General features: G+C 40.8%; 1 protein-coding gene across 1 annotated transcript in view; it reads right to left on the bottom strand.

Moving 5' to 3' along the window:
* Positions 1-21,882, bottom strand: part of GDC1 (Ankyrin repeat family protein) — a 143,151-nt gene extending 121,269 nt beyond the window's left edge. Inside the window, exon 1 of the mRNA XM_089378503.1 lies at positions 21,517-21,882. Coding sequence (XP_089234629.1) covers positions 21,517-21,825 — 309 coding nt within the window. The 5' untranslated portion in view covers positions 21,826-21,882. The remainder of the gene's footprint in view (positions 1-21,516) is intronic.
* Positions 21,883-22,454: the final 572 nt, after the last annotated feature.

Genomic DNA, 22,454 nt, shown 5'->3' with positions numbered 1-22,454 from the left:
ACTCCTAAAACGTGTATAAAGACAAATGAGGTGAGATCATTTCTCATCATCACTTTGGTTTTGGATATCTTATGTCTCTCTTGAGGTTTTCACACTTGTCTAAAGATGAATTGGAGCTTTATGAATGAGTTTTGATGTGTGGATATTGGTCTGTCTTCTCTTGGAGCTTCTTTATTGTCAATTGTGAATGGTCATATATACTCTATTACATGTAAATACACACTTTTGATGTTATTCTTGTTTATTTTTGTCATATATGATAGATTGGGATTTTCGCTATTCTAGGGCTAATTGTTGCATGCATTTATAGCTCAATATTTTAGAATTTGTTTCTATTATAGCATTCCTCCAACATATGGACCATGTAATGTGAGCGAAATATCCTAGGGATAAAATTTGACCTTGATAAGTCATTCCTCTTGCACATTGAAGTATAAAAGTTGTGAGGTTGCTTCCTCTTCACCTAGAAGGCAAATCGAAATAATCTTAAGGCCTCCTTGACTAGAAACCAAGAAAACATACTCTTACTCAACATAAACTCCATTATCCCAAAGATTAAGGCATTGATCCACCAAGGGTGATCACTAAAATCCAATTTTTCTCACATCCTTCTAGCATTGGCCACATTGGGGTGACTAGGGCATCATTTTCCTAGCAAGTTAGCCATCAAAAAAAAATCGATCTCCTAGGGTCTCCTGCGTTGGCCTTTCCTCTAAACCTCCTCCAAATTTGAAGCCATTCCGACAGTGGAGTTGGAGGAAAAGTCTAGCCCTAGCTTCGGGATCAAGACTTGCCCTGCCATCCCCAAGGCTAGTGCCACATAGGGTCAAAGCAACATCATCGAGTGAAAATACTTTCTTTGATCTTTCTCACCTTGTCTAGGGTAAGAATATTGTTGATTGTTTTATACCTTCCTCATACCCTAGATCGGGTCCACTTGGCCCCATATGGTCCCGCTCCTTTGAAAAATCATTCTTCAAAAACCATCTGGGATACCCATTCTAACAAGGATTTTAGGGTTTGGGGAACTCCTTCACAAGCCTATTCTCATACACCTAAACCCCCAAAATCCTCCCTTCCCTTCGCTAGAATCTATAATGCCTTGCTTATTGGACAAGAAAGCTCCATCTTTCAAACATTTCTGGGAAAGGCTTAGTTTGGGTCACTCATATCTATTGACTTATCATTCATTAGTGACTCCAATACATATTGGATCTCCTCCCATCGGTGAAAGTTCATAAATAGAAGGGAGGCTTAGTTGAGGTGACAGTGGGCTAAATCTCCATTTGTTGCCCTTGGCCTAACATTTCCCCTTTAGGGATTCCCCTTAGGTGCCCTGCTAGTTTGGGCTGTAAGTTGTAACAGGGCCATCAACACACTGCCCTCCACCAGTCCAATGATGCCCAATACAATCACTTTGAGATCTGCTCCTCAGAAAGGCTTCTAAATTCTAACCCTCCAAGTGAACCTTTCTAATTGGCTCCCACGGGCTGCAATTATACATCCACTTCAGCAAACAATACAACATAAAATCAACCTCATCATACCTCCAGTCTGATGTCACTCTGCTGTAGGAAGGTTGGCTAGTCAGGGGATGACAACAGTCACGTCAACCTTCACTAACTCCTCAAAATAACCTCCTAACAATTGTGATTGTCCCTTCCTTGATTGTTGCCCACTTGTTCTTGAATTATGGGTTGTTCTAGCCCTCTAATTAGGCCTGTGGCACCTTCACTACAATGATATATGGTTGCGGCTATCTCTGTTTCAAGACCAGACCTACGGCTACCATAATTGCAGACAAACTACCCACAAAATACTTAATAAACTGACCCAGACTTTCTCCTTGAGACAGCAGTTTCCTCTACTCCTACTCAACCTCAGGAAAACACAAGAACAAACTCAAACTTCCTTCTCTTTTCCAACTTCGGCCTCCCTTCTTGAGTTGCGACTATCTCATATTGATTTGCTATGAAATGTTGCTCTTGGATGTGTCTCAAAGAACTTCACATCACCTCCTATTTATATCCATAAGAAGGGCTTCCTAGGACGTCAATATTGGGCTTGCACAACTGTCATAAGCCTTCTAATCATTAGGCCGACTTGACCCTACATGTGCAAAACCCAACCATATACTTCAAAAATTCATAACTCCATTTCTACAACTCAAAATCGGATGATTTTCGTTGCGTCAGATTCGTCTCGACGAGTACTATCATCCTCATCCATCACATGTCAAAATGTGTCCATGGTTTTGGCCCAAATCACAATGGGTGCAAAACCCCAACCTTGGGTTCTAAGCCCACAAGTGACTCTTGTGGTGCTCCACCCTCCAAACCCTAAACCCTAGGGCTTGGAGTACCTCCCAAGCTACTTAAAATTCAACAGCATAATTTATATGCTAAGCTAAGTAAATGCTTGTTTTACCAAAGGCAGATACATTACTTGGGTCACATTATCTCAGAGGATGGAATAGTCGTTGATCTGAGAATGGCCAACACCTAAAAATGTAATAGAGGTGAGGTATTTTATGGGCCTAGTTGGTTATTACAATAAATTTATTGAAGACTTTTCCAGGATAGCACATCCTATTACTTCATTGCAGAGAGATGATGTAAAATTTGAATGGTCACCTAACTGTGAAGAAGCCTTTCCGCATTTAAAAACTTCGTTGACCAGAACTCCAATATAAACTTTGCTGACCAGAACTCCAGTATTAAAAATTGCAGATATAAATGAGGATTTTCTCGTATGCACAGATGCATGTAAAGAAGAACTAGGAGGAGTGCTCATGCAGAAGGGGCATGTAATATGGGTTGAGTCCAAAAAACTAAGAGCACGAGAAGAATTATGTTGCCCATGATTTGGAGCTAACAGTTATAATTCATGCAATTAAAATGTGGAGACATTACCTCATGGGTAGAATGTTTGATTTATAGATGTTGGAATTTCTAATTCTAAACCATTAGAAATTCTTCTTGTACTACCTGGTTTATTTCACCTACTTGTTTAATTACTTAACAAGTTATTTAACCATATAAATACTGAAAATAAACAGTACAGTCTCAACATCTACAGATCATCAACTGAAAGAAAACAAGCACATAAGTGACACCATTATTTTTTGGACATATGTCCCCGGAAAAACCCAATGCGGGAAAATTAGTGCAACTATTCAGAGGGTTATATTATTATGCAGTCTATCTGAGTACAACTGGGTGCCTAACCGGCTCACCCGACAGAGAAAAATACACGGCAACAATAACTCTATATCCAGAAACAGGTATTCAAAAAACCTATCCCACAAAACCCTCTCCGACACAAATGAAGCTCAGCGCTAGCCCTTCTGGCCTCTGCGTCAGCCTCAGGACCCTCTGCGTCAGCCCTCTGAGGCACTGCGTAACCTCTAGGATACTCTGTGTCACTCCCTCTGCCCTCTGCGTGGATGACGCAGTCTCTCTGGGCTCTACACGGCCTCTGTTGGGCTCTACGTAGCCTAAACTGACCGCTGCTCTCGCTCTCTCTGCTTCTGTGCTGGTCTCCCAGTATTGTCCTTGCCTTTCTACCTCATACTCACTGCCCCTCACTGCTGATCATTGATTTAACTTTGCTTAGCAACCCCGCTCTAGAAAAATGAATGATTGATCACTCTGGTGTGTTCTCCAACTGACCGTCAAGCCTCCTCTTATACTTTTCCTATTGGTCCATCAACGACCGAAATTAAATCTCTAATCAATGGCTAAGATTAGATTTGGCTTGATCCATAACTTTTGGAACCTTCAAACCCAATTGTATATTAATACCCATTAATATTTTATTTTTCCTAAGTTTAGACTTAGGAACTCCATTAAAAATATTAATTATTTTAATACCTCCCAAACCGGGTACAATCTGTCCAAACCATTTTTGGGTCTTGGAGATCTCATGTGCTTTAGCCTCTCCACCAATTTTCATGGCTAGAGCACATCCGATGCTACCCCAAATCAACACTCCCTGTTCGGATTACAAGAAACTCTCCTAGGTTGTAGCTCAGAGATGCCTGGTAACATATAAATTCAACTATTGTTGCAAGGTTTAATGGAAGGAATGATGGTTTGGTTCAAGCCAGATAACCACTTCTACTTTGTTTCACTCCAGACATGCATGAACACCCTCAGACTACAAGGCTTTAGACCACCAATGCTCACAGTTTAGATATTAGGTGAATATGGAGAATACTAACCACACCAGCAGATACACAAGACCATGTGATGGCCGACTGCAACTAGTACAGAAACCTGCAAATCTAATCTATTAATGCAAAGACAGGATGACAGCTCTCCTGCATTAGATAGAAAGAAACCTGAGTAACCTATTCTGTGATGCATTCAACATTCTAACACAGAGATAAGATGACAGTTATCTAGTGTTAAACATTAAGAGATCAAGAACACAGCACATCAGGCACAAGCTTAGAATAGAGGAAAATGGACAATGAGCAATTAACAGCAAAAGAAGCTTGTATTGTTGAAAATGAAGATGAGACGCTGCAAGCGACAAAGTGTCTACAGTCTCCAGAAGTTGAACCTTACATCCAATGCCAACCCTGATTACATCTTTCTTCTGGATATTTATAAGTTTACATTACAATGGCACCTGGCCATTTAGGTATGGAGGGGTCTTAATTGACCACCAACTGCATTTAACTGTCTAATGGAGTCTCTGAACGAGGTTGCTTGCTTCACTGTAAAAATCTGATCTGTACAACTGTTGTGTTGTCCTTTTGGCGGTTGGAATGCTCACAGCAGTGAAGTCCATGACTGATAAATTCTGTTATAGAGTCGTGCTATGTCTTTTTCTCCTTTTGGCCATGCTTTCTGTTTAATATGGCGCGATGTGAGCCGTTGGATTGGCGGGGCTGGTCAACAATGGGGATGCAGTACGATGGGTTACGAGCGTGCAAGGCATATGGGTAAGGTTTTATGGTTAGTTTAGCTTTGCGCTTAGGGCTGAGGCCAAAGGGAGTTTTGTCGGATTTGGAAGGTTCGTTTAGGAAATGGGGAAGGTTAAAGGTAAGAGGGGTGAGGGAAGAAAGGGAAAAGTGACCAATGTAAGCCCCTTTTGGGACACAACCAAACAGACCAGTCTTCTCTCTGACATTAGAAAGTCAGCGCTGCATAGCAGAGCTAACACTAGCTCCTTCTGGGGATGAAATCCTCCCTGTGAGGTTTCAAGAACCGTAGACCACTACCTTTCATATAGAAACAAGATCAGCAAGATTTCCTAGTATTCCATTGGGCATGGAGTCTAATTAAGCCTACACTAAAAACTATAAAAGAACATATTTACAATGTTGGGGCCTAAAGGCCTTAAACAACATAAACCTTCAAAAACCGCCCATTAATTGGGCCATCAAAAATTGTTTCTCCTTCCATACTTTGCAGCATGAAAGTGTTGTTCCCCTGGACCTGAGCAATGACAAAAGGTCCAGTCCACAGAGCATCGAATTTTCCATGATTGCCTTTCTTTTCTTTCAACGCATCCCATTTAAGAACCAAGTCTCCAATTTGAAAATTGTCCATCTTTGCCTTTCTGTCAAAGGCTTCTTTGATTCTCTTTTGATGTGCTACAGACTTTTCAATCAATTGATCTCTGATTTGATGCACTTCAGCCAAGTCACTAATCCTCTTTGCCATGTCATTTTCCTCATTCTACTCTTCCTGCAAGAATTTGGCCACAAGGAGGGTCAACTGGATTGGGAATACAGCCTCAGTGCCGTATACCAGCTTGAACGAAGAATTCCCTGTGGATTTCTTAGTGGTCACCCTGTCAGCCCACAATCAGTGTTTTTAAAACCGTTTTCAAAAACCGGTTACCGGTCAAACCGGCCGGTTAGCAACGCTGTCGGTCCGAACCGGCCAGAAAACCCAGTTTGACTTGGCATTTCACCTTTTTTTGGCCCTAACCGGTCAAAACCGGCCGGTTTTAGGCACGCCCACCGTAAAGTTTAAAAATCATATTTTTCACTGTGTTTCAGGGGTTTTGGGGGGAAACTAAGGGTGTTTCAACCCTAACAATGTTAGCAATTAATGGTAATGTTAAATTCTTAAAGTAAAAGTGACATTTCCTTTAATTTTCATTTTCATCATTTTACTTAAATTTTTAACATTACCATGAAATGACTCAGGATGTTTGAGAGTGGTTTCGACCTCATTGGATTTCATATGGAGAAACTAGAATTTTAGATTTCACTCAAAATTCAGCAGACTTAATGGTTTTCAGGATTTCATGGTTTGGGGCTAAATAATAAATGCAATCGGAGCTCCAAATGATGAGCGAAACTCCTGATCTAGATGCCATTGTGTTGGACAATATTGATCCAACATCAGAATGGGTGGAGGAGACTGAAGAACCTGTGTTTGAGGCTGATTTTGATATCGACATGGCTTTAGCAGGGGATGATGCAGATTATGTGGTGGCATCAGAATTAGGATCAATAGCAGCATCAAGGAAAGGCAAAGAACCAATGGAAGGCACTAGTCATGCAGGTCGACAAACTCGTGCTTCCATTAGGTCCACTTCTATTGTCATTGGTGGCATTGATACTGAGGTTGCAGATCAGGCTGAGGCATCCTCAGACTCTGAACCAGATGATGTCTATGTAGCTCTTGATGATGATCCTATGTCTAGTAGTGGTGATGAACTTGATGATTGATCATGTGTACACTGTAGACTTGTAGTAGGTCAATGGCCTCATAGCTTGCCGCATTGTTTTTGGACTTTATAGGCCATTTAGAGCCTCATTTCTTATGTATTTTGCTATTTTGTTGATGATATGTATTGTACTCGGTGCCATTTTGATATATTCACCTTTACATGGTATATAAATGAGCAAACTTTGCATATTTTGTCTCTATTGGCTTGGAATCATGGTTTTACATCTTAAAAATAGTTTTGTTTCATTAAAAATTAATTATTTAATGTATTTTTTTAAAACCGGTTCGTTTAGACCAAACCAGTCCCGGTTAGACCGGTTCCGGTCGGTAAACCGGTTCATTAGGTGGACCGGTCTGGTCACCGGTTCCGGTTTTAAAAACATTGCCCACAATGCAAACTTCAGTTTGGAATCCCAGTTCCTTTTGTTGTCTTCCAGCAGCTTTTTGATTATCCTTATCAGGCTCTTATTGGATAATTCTGCTAGACCATTGCCTTGAGGGTAATATGAGATGGAATGCACTAACTTAATGCCCATCGAGTCACACACGTCCACCAACTCTTTTGCCCTAAAGGCTGTTGCATTGTCTGTAACCAATTTGTGTGGACAGCCAAACCTGGTGAAAATGTTTTCTATCAAGAACTTCATGACAACATGGTGATCAGCTTTCTTAGTAGGGATGGCCTCAATCCATTTAGTGAAGTAATCAGTGGCTACAAAGATCCATCTGTGCTAGCCACTAGAATGTGGATTAATTTCACCTATGAAATCCAAACCCCACTGCTAGAAAGGGCCACTGGCATGTATTGGCTTCAAGGTAAGGACTTCAACTGTTGTTTTCCTTCAAACCTCTGGCAACAGGATCTTACAAATGAAAAGACATCAGAAAACAAAGTGGGCCAATAATAACCAGCTCTAAGGATCTTGTGGGCTGTGGTTTTCCAATAGTGATGTCCTCCACAGATGCTGGAATGAAACTGATGCATGACCTCCACAGATTGTTCTTTGTCCAGACATCTTAAAAGGATTCCAGATGGATCCCTCCAATAAAGCAAATTTTCATGAATACAGAACATGCTGCTCTGAGCTTAATAGTCCTAGCTTGGCTTGAACTAAAGCTTGGAGGGACTTCCAACTTCAGCAAAAATTGAGCTATTCTAGAATACCATTCACAAGAAGCTAGATTTTCAGCCAACAACCGGTCATGTCCTTGTCCTACTGTTGCTTCTTCTGTCTGTCCATCCTCTAAATTTGTACCCATGCAGTTTATGTCAAGCATTTTGCAATTTTCTTCAGCCATCAGTTGAGCAAGGCCCTGGCCCTTGACAAGCTTAGTGGGCTTCAATTCTATGTTGAATTCAATAAGCTTTGCAATCCATTTAGCCCTTCTTCCATCAACATCTGGTTGCGTTAGGACATCCTTTACTGAAGCAGAGGGCACATATGCAATTACCTTGGAGTGCAGAATGTAGATTCGGAAAGCTTTTAAAGATTTGATAAGAGCATAAGCTTGCTTTTCGATAATATCATACCTTAGTTCAACATCCCTTAAGGTTTTGCTGAAAAATGCCACTGGATGCTCTGAATCCTCATCATCTTTCTGCAATAAGACTGCTGCAAGGGTGTCACAGGAAGCAAAGGAGAAGATATGGAACTCCTTGCTATAGTCTGGGCTGATTAAAGTGGGAGCTTCCATAATAGCTCTTTTGATGGCTTCAAAAGATCTTCTTGTTGCATCAGTCCATTTGATCTCTGATCCCTTTTTCAGCATAGAGGTGATGTGTTTTACCAATTCTGCAAAATTAGGAATAAACCTCCTTACAAAATTTATTTTGCCCAAAAAGGATTGGATGTCCTTTTTTGATCTTGGAACAGACAAGGCTTGTATTGCTTTCACTCTTTCTGGGTCAATCTTGACACCCGCAACAGAAACAATGTTTCTAGAAGCCTGCCTTCTTCTAAAGCAAACTGTGACTTCTTAGGATTCACTGATATCCCAAACCTTCTGCACTTCAGAAACACTTTCTTCAAATGCTGCAAATGATCTTGATGGCTGCTAGAGTATACTATTATATCATCCAGGTAGACAAGGACAAACTTATCCTTCTCTCCTACAAACGCTATATCCATGGCTCTTTGAAAGGTGGCCCCAGCATTCATCAGCCCAAAGGGCATCTTAGAGTACATAAAAGTGCCCCAAGGAGTGGTGAAAGCAGTCTTTTCTTGGTCATCTGGATGTACAACAACTTGGTTATACCCTGAAAATCCATCCAAGAAAGACATAACTTTGGCTCTTGAGACTTTCTGTAGCAAATGTTCCATCTTTGGCAGGGGATAGTTGTCCTTTCTGGAACATTTGTTCAGGTTCCTAAAATCAACACACAGCCTGATTTCTCCACTTTTCTTCCTCACCACTACCAAGTTGGCTACCCACTTTGAATACCTCAGAGGAACTATGATTTTGGCAGCCAACAACTTCTTGATTTCTTTTTCAATCAGAGGGAGGAGCAAAGGATTAATGGGTCTCAGCTTCTGTTTGAAAGGAATGGTGTCTTTCTCCAATGGGATCTTATGCTGGATGATATTTGTGTCATAAGTTTTAGGATCACTGTATTCCGAGGCAAAGACATCAGCAAATTGATTCATTAAGGTGCAGTACTCAGAACTTTGTGTAGCAGACAAATGGGTGGATAGATTTATATACTTTGGATGATCTAGGCTCCCTATGTTATGCCTATGCACTGCAGACTGATTTTCTTTTTGGGCAATCTTATGAGGCACATCATTATGGTCAAACAGCTTCTCTAGAGGCACTAGCCCTTTAGGTATATGATTGCTAGGCAACTGTACAATGTTGTCTTGGCCAATTTTGTTCCTTAGCTGGGGCTGGGGACATTCCTCCAAGGTTTCATTCTCTTGATCAATTTGCATTTTAGAGAATTCATCAATGACTTGCAGAAACCTATTTACTTCATCATCATCCTCAAAAACTTTCTAGTGTTGAACATTATCAGGCAAGGATGGTCTATATTTTACCTGGACTTGATAAGCCAATCTAGGGGGCATGGGAGGGATGAACATGCTAGCAGACACAGCAAGGGAATCAGCAAGCTGATTTTTTACTCTAGGGATATATGAGATACAAAAGTTGTCAAAAGAGTCTTTGAGTCTCCATACCTCATCTCTGTACGCTTTCAGCCTTGGGTGCCTTGCTTGGAATGTTTTGTTCACTTGTTGAATGATGAGATCAGCATCTCCAAACACCTTTATGTCTTTGATTCCCATGTCTTTGGCAGCGTTTAAGCCCAATATCAGAGCCTCATACTCTGCTATATTGTTGGTGACTTGAAAAGTCAGTTTAAAAGACAGATGTGTGCTTTCTTGTTTTGGAGACACCAGCACCACTCCTGCTCCTGCAGTTTCCTTTGAACAGGCTCCATCAAAGAACATATCCCAAGCCTGTGTCCCTTCCTCTTCCATGGCCTGGCATACTGGTTTCTTGAGCTGCACTGAGGCCCTCTGGGATTCTTCAATTTGGAGAATACATGCTCCAAAATCAGTGTCCATAGCGTAAATGGGATGATTAGTGGGATTCTTCTCATCACTGATGATATAGGCCAACTGGGCTTCCCTGTATAGTCTTCTACTTTCTCCTCCAAAAACTGGGACAGTGGCATAAGACAAGTCATTTTGCAATGTCCCACCCAACCTCTTAATCCACCCTCTGGAAAGTAGCATACCAAACTTAGGGGGAACATCTGCTACCACAATATTCATCATCATGCTAAGTCGATGATTAACCCCAAACATTTCACCTTCCTCGAATCAAAGGAGAACAAGTCATGATAAGGTCTGGTAATATCAAGGCCTAACTCTTCCATGATAGCTTTGGGCATCAGATTATGGCTGGCCCCTGTGTCCAACAGACAGTTGTGGAGGATTTTGTCATGAATGGTCAAGGAGACATAAAATGATGGGGAATTGTCATCAGCAAGTTCAGTCATTGGGCTAAGCACAACTGCAAGTTTATCATCTTGTAAATTCACATAGTCATTGGATGCTTGTGTGGCTTTCAGCTCAAAGGCATCAAGGATGGACTTCTTAAAGACCTCACTCTTTGCTAATTCTATCAAAGGCACAGATATTTTTAACTTTTGGACTTCTGATTCAAAACTGAAAGGGGAAGGAGACTTGTCAGGGCCTCTTACCTCTTGAGCTGATGCTTTCAGGATGGTGGGATCAGCTTCCAGTCGCTTCTGCTTGATTATCTGCTGCTCTGTGGGGACAACAGCTCTTTGGGCAAGATTCTCTTTTACATAACTCGTTCTTGACCTCAAGTTATATCTCTGCTGGTCTTCAGTCTGCAGAACAGCTTCTCTGTCCCACTCTTGACTGGTCTGGTCCTTGAGTAATGACTCCTCATAGGCAGCTAATGTAAAAAAGGCAGCACTTCCCTTGTCTTCCATGCAGTGAATCTCATCTTCTTCATCAAACTGCTCCTGCTCCATGACTATGTTTTGGAAAGGAATCTTAGCCCTTTTTTCTTCACTGGCCTCTTTGCCCCTCTAAATGATCTGCAATTGTTCATTTGCTCTTCTGTATGGATTTGGATTTCTAGGAGCAAATGTATTAGGAAGCCTTGCTTTCCCAGGACTCTGCTCAACCTTCAGCTTGGAGATTTCAGCAGCCAGTGACTCTATCATTTTAGTCATTTTGTCTATTTTGGGTTCTAAAGATGAGGAAGAAGAGGAAGACTCACCTCTCTGCCTCCTATCAGCATGTCCTTTGAGTTTCTCTGCAGCCATGATATTGGATTCCACCTCCAAGGCTGCATCTTGCATTTCAGCTAGAGAAGCACATCTTCTCTCTCTTAATAGCAGGCAGAAATCAGAATCAAAGGCATTGGCATAGGTGAGTTTTGCAGAGGTGGGGGTAGGCTTCACTTCAGCTGGTATCTTGCTATACATATGATTGAATCTTTTATTAAAATCAGACAATGACTCCCCATTTTCCCTTTTCAGGTTTCCAAACTCAGTATGGTAGTATAGCAGGTCTTTCTTATCTCCCCAATGCTTTAAAAACACATCATCTAATGCTTCAATGTCTGCTATAGACCTAGGGGTCAGCTCTTTGAACCACTTTCTAGCCTCTCCATCAAGGCTTTAGACAAATACTCTCATCCACACATCATCTTCACTGATATCTAGGTTATCAGCATAGCTATAAAAAGACTCAAGGTGTTCTTCAGCTGTTACTCCCTCTATCCCAGTGAACTTAGGCATGTATTTCTGATATTCTCCTGCAGGCATGGCATTCAAAGGAATAGGCAGGACCAGGGGTCCATACCTAGCAGCTATGATTCTTTCCATTTTAGTGGGTGCTTGTGGACTTGCCATGACTGGGGTGGATGGAAGAGTGTTGGCAGTCTGAAAGGTAGGGAGTTGAGAAATGACTGACAGGGCTAAAGGAATATGATGGACTGGAAGGGAGGTTTCCTTTGGGTTGAGATCCAAAGGAGGACCTAAAGGAATGGGAGCTTTATGATTCTCTGAAAATATTTCTTCATTGCTAGTACTAGAGGCTATATTTTCAACATGTAGATGCTCTGTTACAAGCCTTTCTGGCAGAGATACATAAGATTGTTTAGGCTTACCTGATCTTGATGCTCCCTTTTGTGATGTCTTTCTCTGCTTGACAATCTTCTCAGGGTCAGGTACTGGGTCAGCTGGTGATTTCTGAGGATTTCTCCGAGTATGCCTCACAAACTGAGCCAGAACTATGATGTGGAGTTCCCAAGAGGTTTGGCCTCCAGTAGAGTCGCTAGATAGATGATTACAACCAAAAATGTGTCCAGAGTTTGTCTATCATCAAAGTTGGATCTGTGTCGTTCTCCCAGGGAAGCTGAGCTTCAATCTCCTCTCCCCAGCAACAGCGCCAATTATATTCGGATTCCAAGAAACTCTCTTAGATTGTAGCTTGGAAATGCCTGGTAACATATAAATTCAACTATTGTTGCAAGGTTTAATGGAAGGAATGATGGTTTGGTTCAAGCCAGATAACCACTTCTACTCTGTTTCACTCCAAACATGCATGAACACCCTCAGACTACAAGGCTTTAGACCACCAATGCTCACACTTTAGATATTAGGTGAATATGGAGAATACTAACCACACTAGCAGATACATAAGACCATGTGATGGCCAGCTGCAACTAGTACAGAAACCTACAAATCTAATCTATTAATGCAAAGACAGGATGACAGCTCTCCTGCATTAGATAGAAAGAACCTGAGTAACCTATTTTGTGATGCATTCAACATTCTAACACAGAGATAAGATGACAGTTATCTAGTGTTAAACAGTAAGAGATCAAGAACACAGCACTTCAGGCACAAGCTTAGAACAGAGGAAAATGGACAGTGAGCAATTAACAGCAAAAGAAGCTTGTATTGTTAAAAATGAAAATGAGACGCTGCAAGCGACATAGTGTCTACAGTGTCCAGAAGTTGAACCTTACATCCAATGCCAACCCTGATTACATCTTTCTTCTGGATATTTATAAGTTTACATTAATATGGCACCTGGCCAATTTGTATGGAGGGGCCTTAATTGACCACCAACTGCATTTAACTGCCTGATGGAGTATCTGAACGAGGTTGCTTGCTTCACTGTGCAAATCTGATCTGTACAACTGCTGTGTTGTCCTTTTGGCAGTTGGAATGCTCACAACAGTGAAGTCCATGACTGATAAATCTGTTACAGAGCTGTGCTATGTCCTTTTCTCCTTTTGGCCATGCTTTCTGTTTAATGTGGTTGTTGGGGTTCGACTGTTATCAGTCAAGCAAAGCTGGTCATCTCCTTCCTCGGGCAACAGAATGGACGTAGGACGTAGGGTGCATGGGTAGGTGGACAGTTGGGATGAGCGAGAGAGATGACCGTCGAATCGGGGAGATGAATGGCGGAGATGGCTCGGTGAAGGCTATCGGCCGAAGTGGGAGTGGGGTGTGTCAGGGCCGTTGGATCTTTCAGCGGACAGATCAAACGGTCATCGGGCGATGGAGTTGCGCGGGCGCTAATGGGTGAGGGTGGTTTACTTGGGCGGTAATGGTTTTCATCGCACCGCTTTCGGGCGCTAAGTGGTAATTGCTCAGGGTAGCGTGATTCCACACAATGAACGACACGTAGCAGCGGATGAGAGAGAAAAACCGCCCTCATTGCACGCTATCGTTCGATCTAGTTGTCCGCGTGATATGTGCGAAGGCCATCAGATCTTGGTGGAGATGATCTGACAGTGGAGAGTGGCCAAGCGGGTCGCCTTTATCGGGCGCGATGTGAGCTGTTGGATTGGCGGGGGCTGATCAACGGTGGGGATGTGGCGCGATGGGTTACGAGCGTGCAAGGCATATGGCTAAGGTTTTATGGTTAGTTTAGCTTTGCGCTTAGGGCTGCGCTTAAGGTTGAGGCCAAAGGGAGTTTTGTCGAATTTGGCAGGTTCGTTTAGGAAATGGGGAAGGTTAAAGGTAAGAGGGGAGAGGGAAGAAAGGGAAAAGTGACCAATGTAAGCCCCTTTTGGGACACAACCAAACAGACCAATCTTCTCTCTGACATTAGAAAGTCAGCGTTGCATAACAGAGCTAACACTCCCTCTTAGCGAGGATTGTCCGGTAGTCATGGATCAAGCCAAATCTAATCAACGGCTAAGATTAGATTTGGCTTGATCCATGACTTCTGGAACCTTCTAACCCAATTTTATATTAATGCCCATTAATATTTTATTTTTCCTAAGTTTAAACTTAGGAACTCCATTAAAAATATTAATTATTTTAATATCTCCCAAACCGGGTACAATCTATCCAAACCATTTATGGGTCTTGGGGATCTCATGTCCTTTAGCCTCTCCAACAATTTTCATGGCTAGAGCACATCCGATGCTACCCCAAATCAACAATAGACTGATCATTATGGGTTACGAAACTTATTTGAGCAGCGAAATTTAAATGTCCGACAAATTAGTTGGCTAGAATTGTTGTTTGAGTATGACTTTGAAATTAAGTATATTAAGGGAAAATAAAAAAGAGAAGTTGATGCACTCAGCCGGAGAGTGCACACCATGCATGCTATAGTAACAAGTAGTTGCAGGGCCGATTTGATGAGCAGAATTATAGAGGTTGGAAATTCAAATTAGCAGTATATTGAAATTAAAGGTAATCTACAACAAAGTAATGTACAACGGAAGTCCATGGATTACGAAATTCAAATTAGCGGTATATTGAAATTAAAGGTAATCTACAACAAAGTAATGTACAACGGAAGTACATGGATTACGAAATGGGAAAAGATGAAATTCTTTAAGGTCGAGTTTATGTGCCAGACGTACCCGCAGTGAAAGAATTAATTTTAAAGGAAATGCATAGGGTATCATATGTTGGTCACCCAGGTTACCAGAAAACTCTTACAACAATTAAAAAGTAGTACATTTGGCCAGGTTTAAAAAGAGAAGTGGTTATTTATATAGCCAGATGCTTAGAATATTGGAGGGTTAAGGATGAGCACAAGCACCCAGCTGGCTTGCTACAGCTGATTCCCATCCCTCAGTGGAAATGGGATGTGGTATCAATCGATTTCAATACTATTTTGCCGAGAACAACAAAAGGACATGATTATATAATGGTGGTGGTGGATAAACTCACCAAGGTTTTCCATTTTATTCTGATAAAGTCAGTGCATAAGGTAGCTAACATAACTGATATCTGCATGCAAGAAATTCCCAGGCTTCATGGAGGGCCTAAGGCAATTATTTCAAAATTCAGACAAAGATCCAAAGTTTACATCTAATTTTTTGAATGGTTTTATTTAAAGGATTGGGTACAAATTTGAATTTTAGCACACCATACCACCTAGAGTCTAATGGACAGACAGAGTGACTTAATCAAATAATTGAGGATATGTTGCAGATGTATGTGATGGACAAGCCATCAAGATGGGAGGACTACTTACATTTGGTAGAATTTGCATATAACAACGGGTATCAAACATCGTTGAAAATGAGCTCGTTTGAGGCCTTGTATGGCAAGAGGTGTAATACTCCCGTGAGTTGGAGTAATCCAGTGGATAGGATTATGGTTGGTTCGGAATTGCTCAGGGATATGGAAGAGAAGGTGGTGAAAATTAAACAAAAACTTAAAGCTACCCAAGACAGGTAGAAAATTTATGCGAATAAGCACAGAATTAACAAAGAATTCAATATGGGGGAACATATATTCTTAAAAGTGAAAGCAAAGAAGAGCTCAGTGAGATTGGGTAGTTGTGCCAAGTTGGCAGTAAGATACTATGGGCTGTTTGAGATCCTAGAGAGGATCGATCCAATTGCATATAGGCTTGCATTGCTTGCATCTATGCATGTTCATGATGTGTTTCATGTTTCTTTGCTTAAAAAGTATGTTCCCGGTACTAATCATGTGATTGATTGGCATATGATTCAAGTGGAGCCTGAGGGAGACTTCTTGGTCCATCCAGTGCAGATTTTGGACAGGAAGGTCAAAGTTCTTCGGAATCGAGCCATCAATATGGTAAAGGTACAGTGGACCATACTCAGTCCTGAGGATGCGACCTAAGAGCATGAAGATGTGATGAGGGAGGAATACCCTCATCTTTTTTACTGATATATTGTATATACATGTATATATGATGCACTGAGGACAGTGCCTAAATAAGGGAGGGAGGAATGTAATACCCCTGCCCATTTATGATAATGTAAATATGCATGCATATGATATTAGGCTAGTGAGACAGATGTATGTGACTACTAGGCTACTAAGCTGAGGTTATTTTGGAGGCCTGCATGCCCATGTAAATATGCACACGTGTTTTCGAGATAGTGTGCCCAGGTAGATATGCTTTTAATGGTTGTGAGGTCAGATAGCCCATTAATGTAATTGTGATGTAAATATTGTACATATACATATATTAATAAAATTAGTTGGTTGCAGAGCCCACTCCATGGTAAAGAGTATGGGGGGCGCAACTCCATGGATAAGGCAATAGTTGTGTGGTGTTTTGGTGAAATGGCACCCAGGGCCCACGTGGCTTTGGAAGATGCCACATGGCGAAATAAAGTCATGCATATCGGAAGTGTAGTTTTGCCTATGAAAGGATTTAGTCATTCAGCCATTCAAGGTTGGATGGTTGGTTGAGTCAGGGAGTCCTGGGTTTGGACTCTAGAACTGACTGAGGTGTGGTTATTCAATTAATCCCATTGAATTGGATGCATCCTGGTTTTGAGAGCCTTGGTAGCGCCAAGAGCTTGGTGGCTCTGGTGATGGCTTGGTGGCCATGGAGTTCTGGTGGAACTCGTTTTGGAGATAGTCAATGAGTCCTGGTCGTGGACTCTGCCACTGATTGGGGGTTATTTGGTTTTAGTTGGTAAGGCAATTGGACAGCCAAAGAGCGACAAAGCTCCTGGAGCTACAGGTCGAGACCGTTTATAGCTGGTTGTAAGGCGCCCTGGAAGGTGGGCACCACCGAGGAACTCGGACTGTGCCACTTGGGTGTAGCTCAGGGGAATGTGACCTCGTGGCTAGAGACTAAGGTTGTTGGGGTTGGTGCCTTGCTATTGTTTGTTATTTGATGTTTGGTTTACAAATTATTGCTTGTGGAGTTGCAGTCTCATCTCAGGGGTGACTAGTGGTTGAGATTTATGAACCACGTGGTCTATGGTCGGGGGGATCGTGGAGAACCCGCAGCCAATTGGCTTTATTTTACAAGATAAGTGCCTATGTTCATGTGTATTGATTTATATTTATGTGTTGTGTTGTATATTGAATTTATGGTGAAACCCTAGTTTCAGGGTTTTGTGTTCCTTGTCTGTAATTAACTTGCATTTTCGTTGTGCATTCATGTGTACATGAAATATCTGTTTGTGAATACTGCATTAATGGCATTTAGCATTGCATTCATGCTAACCGGAACGGCCAGGTACAAGAGCAATTATGGCAGAGTTAAAGTTCTCTCGCTTCCGCAATAAATTTATTCTGTTTTTAAGCATTCTGGGTGTGGTAGCATTGCTCAGCTAGGGACCGGGGACATTACAAGTTTGGCCCAATATTCAAAGCAAGTATGGGAGAATGAAGACCCCTTTAGGATATGGTCAGGTTGGATTTTGCAAACTTACATTTTTCAGGATCTAATCATTGTTTGGATACCCTTTGGATAGATGTGCATAAATTTTGAATTTGAGGCAAACCTGAAAATTTGTTATTTTTAGCATTTCCATTTTTAGTGGGCTAGTATATCTAAAAATTTATGAGTGATCCAATTGATAGGATGATTACATATTCGAGGACCCTGTTGAGAGATTTTCCTATAGTTTGAATTTCAGCTCATTCAAAGGATGGACTATTTTTAGCAAGGGGACAAGACCTTTCGATACACAGTATGGCATACAACACGAGACTACCAATGTAAGATTTCAAGCCATTCTAAGCATTTTGAAATTTCAAGGACCAGCTGTGTTTTGGCATGGTTGAGAGGGTACTTGGTCAGCCCCAATTTAGTTTACTTGCTATTTTGGGATGTTATGGAATTTGAGAGGTTCTCATATGACCTTAGATGGCATGCCCTCCTTGATGAGTCCTTTACCACTTCATTAGGCCTCATTCATTGCTATATAAAATTTAAAAGCCTACATGCCCATCTAGAGCCACTTACAATTGTGACCTTGATTTTTAGAGGAGGTCCTGACCAAGGTAAGTTTCCTTGCACTTTCATGAGCCCACAATTGGTCACTAATTCCCATGATACAAAGCTTAACTATAGGGGTATCTATTCTTACAAAATCCTTAGGGCCTATCTTACACATGAAAAAAGTAAAAAGTGCAATACAGGAAGAAAGTAGCCATATAAAATATATTTTGTCTGGCAAGTGATGATTATAAAAGGAGCGTGAACCTTTGGAGGAGTAATTTCTTCATAAGCATGCTATTTTCTCTCAAAGGAGGAGCACTATTCTTGCAGACTACTATTTTTACTTCTCTTCTATATCTATCTATCTTCTATTCTTATACTCACCCTCTTCTATATGTTGTACAACCATTGAACTTTTGAAGAGGCAAGGGGTTTAGTTTTCATGAGTGATTGGAGCCCTAGAGAATATTGATTTTTGCGTCACCCCTCTTCTATATGTTGTACAACCATTGAACTTTTGAAGAGGCAAGGGGTTTAGTTTTCGTGAGTGATTGGAGCCCTAGAGAATATTGATTTTTGCCTCACGCCCTTCATTGCCTATTATTTCATTGAGAGAATGTTATTGAGATCTAGCATTGAGAGCATTGTGATTGCATCTATCCTATTCTGCAAACAAGAGTCGTGTACCTTGGAGAATCTTTTTATGTCTGGTCCTATCGAGGATCTTGTTCATCCTACAACCGCTAGGTAATAAAAACAATCACGTTTCTTTTGGTCACTATCTCTTTCTTTCCATGTGTAAGACTTCTATAATTTTCGTAAACTTTTACCTGATTTCAATTTCATCTTGATAGAATTTAAGTAGTAGGAATTGGATAAATTTGTGCTTCCAATTCACTTTTACCTCTTCATATTTCCAACTCCATAAGGAAGTGATTGATTTGTTATAATCATTAAATTATTCTCATAAAAGCAAAACCACTTATTTATCCAAAATTCCAGCATCTTAGGCCTCTTAGGCGTGTAGATTAAGTATTCTTAGCTTCTTTTTGTCAGTTTTCCATTAGAAAACAACAAGATTAGCTTGCTCTTTTTCTCATTTTTCGTGTAAAAAGAGAGAAAACTTTTTGATTTTCATGCACTAGGAAGCATTAACTTAGATGCCACAATTGCCAGGTTATCTACATCCCCAAACTTGCCCAAGATTTGCACCGGGGACTTCCACTTGATCAGGATTGCATGTCTCCAAGATTTGCCGCCACGCAACAATTTTTTTAATGAATAGAAACTAGATGTATTCAATAGAGCATTGCATACGAAACAATCTAAGCTCCAGAATTCCAATATTACAAAAAATATGTGAGCTCAGAAGAAGAAACAAACCCGGAAGATAATATCTCATGATTTTCAGAGGTCATTCACTTTCTTCTCAACAGAAGATCAGTTATTGTCCAAGCAGCCAAATTGTCACCTAGAAGAATAAATGAATGCATGAATTATTCGTCTTGCTTCAGACCATTTTGTCTACCAGATATTCAGATAAAAATGTACCGGGTAAGCTGGATATTCTCTTTCTTTTGTTAGTAAATATCCCTTTGTTGATGAAGTGGGTTTTATTATAGCCTTAGGTATCACAATTGAATAATATCTATTCCACTAAATTCACAGTAAATATCCCTTCGTTGATGAAGTGGGTTTTATTTTAGGATCAAATATCACAATTGAATAGTATCTATTCCACCAAATTCACCCAGAATTCACTTGCATGTCTTTACTCCAAGACTCCAAGATTTTTGCCGCTACGGATCAATCTAAGCTCCAGAATTTCAATATACATAAAATATGCAAGCTCGGAAGAAGAAACAAATCCGGAAGATAATACATCAAAACATTTCAGAAGTTATTCATTTTCTTCTCAACAGAGGACCAGTTATTGTCCAAGCAGTCAAATCATCACCTAACAGAATATATAAATGGATAAATTATTAGTCTTGCCTCAGACCATTTGGTCTATCAGACATTCAGATAAAAATGTACCGGCTATGCTGGATATCCTCTTTCTTTTGTCAGTAAATAGCACTTTGTTGATGAAGCGGGTTTTATTTTAGGCTTACATATCACAATTCAATAGTATATAATCCACCAAATTCACCCAGAACTTACACCTGGCCTGGGCTAGTCCATTAAGATATGCCACCGAATTCACCCAGGACTTACACCTGGGCTCGTCCATTAAGATATGTCGCATCAATGGGCTATCAAGGTCACTGAGATTTGTCATTTTTCTCCAAGATTTCTGCTCGTATGCATTATATTTTTATGAATAGAATCTCGATGAGTCTAACGCTGTTTTTCTAGATATTGAACTCGCACTGCATATGAAACAACCTAAGCTCCAGAATTTCAATATTACATAAAAAAATGTGAACTCAAATGAAGAAACGAAACTGACTATCAGAGTTTATTCACTTTCTTCTCAACAGAGGGTCAGCTTTCAGAAGGCATTTCCTTTCTTCTCAATTGAGGGCCAGTCAGTGTTCAAGCACCCAAAACAACAACTAGCAAAATAAATGAATACATGAATTATTCTTCTCAATTGAGGGTCACTATTCAAGTAGCCAAAACAACAACTAGCAGAATAAATGAATGCACGAATTATTTAGTCTACCCTCAGACCAATTGGTCCCTCGGTTTCAGAGGTTATTCACTTTCTTCTCAACAGAGGGCCAGATAGTGTTCAAGTAGTTAAATCAACAGCTAGCAGAATAAATGAACACATGAATGATTTACTCTGCCCTCAGACCAATTAGTCTATCAGACATTCTGATATAACTGTGCCGGGCTATTTGGATATTCATCCAGTCCCAGATGCGGTATTTAAATCCAATGGCCACCACATTACTGTGGCAACATGAACGAGGTCTGAGTACTGAAGGTGCTTTAAGTACTGAAGGCACATTGAGCACAAAATGTGATAGGATTAATTCAAAAGCCTGCCTGATTGACTCATACGTGGCCTCTCACTATCATATCATACGTATGGGTATACAGTTATCAGGTAGCAATGCAAAATTTCAATTTAGATGACAGCTATGAGAACATAATAATTATCATATTACTGTAGCAACCAACTAACCAACCTGCTCAACATCATCCCGATCAAAATCCTCTCGCTTTTGGGTGCCATAGATTCCTGCATCCTCTGCATCAACACCACGTTTCCCGAACTTGAACCAACACGTCACTTGCCCTCTACAACAACTTCCATTTCCCAACTTAAAACTGCTTCTCAATTCCCCTGCATTGCAGCTGTCCAGTCTTCTTTTGCCCACAAATGGCAGCCTCAACTGTTGGTGCGAGGAAGCATACTTAGGGGGTATATCTCTGGTTGAGGTGACCACAAGGCTTGAAGGACCCGCACCTGCTTGAAGCTGAGCACAAATCGCCATGGACACTATTTGGTGGGATAAGAACGATTGGACCGAAATCCGGTGATTTGAAAGCTTCAGAGCTTTATATTTATCGAGATGAATATTTAAATTAAAAATATTGATAATATGGAATGGAAATTAAATTACTGTATTTTACAGTGAATATTTTTTCCTGAAATGTTATTACTATAACTTTCCAGGTATATTCAAAGCCGGGATGCAACACATATCACAAATTTATAACTCAGCGAGAACTTGAGTTTTGTTACTAATTTATAACTTAGCAAGAATTGAGGATAAGGTGGCTTACTATCTGAGCTTTAATATGATAGTCAAAAGTAGGGGAGCCTATTTCTTGAGTTTTATGGTAAAGGGTTAAAATGTCCCTGTGGTAAAAGTAGGGGAGTCTATTCCTTGAGCTTTATAGTAGGGGAGCCTACTCCTTGAGTTTTATGGTAAAGGGCTAAAAATGTCCCCGTGGTAAAAGTAAGGGAGCTTATTCCTTGAGCTTTATGGCAAGGGGTTAAAGATGTCCCCATGGTATTTGAAACTAGGTAGAGGGGATGACATCCCATAGCGTCAACCACTCTCTTATGAGATGTGTTCTATCAATTTTGTTATGTATATAGCAGAGAAGTGAAGAGAGA

This window comes from Pinus tabuliformis, chromosome J, assembly GCF_031772625.1.
Source record: "Pinus tabuliformis cultivar Carrire ecotype Pingquan chromosome J, CPIR1, whole genome shotgun sequence".
Classification (NCBI taxonomy): Eukaryota; Viridiplantae; Streptophyta; class Pinopsida; order Pinales; family Pinaceae; genus Pinus; species Pinus tabuliformis.
The sequence above is the reverse complement of the archived record's forward strand: the minus strand, read 5'-3'. Positions and strand labels throughout refer to the sequence as shown.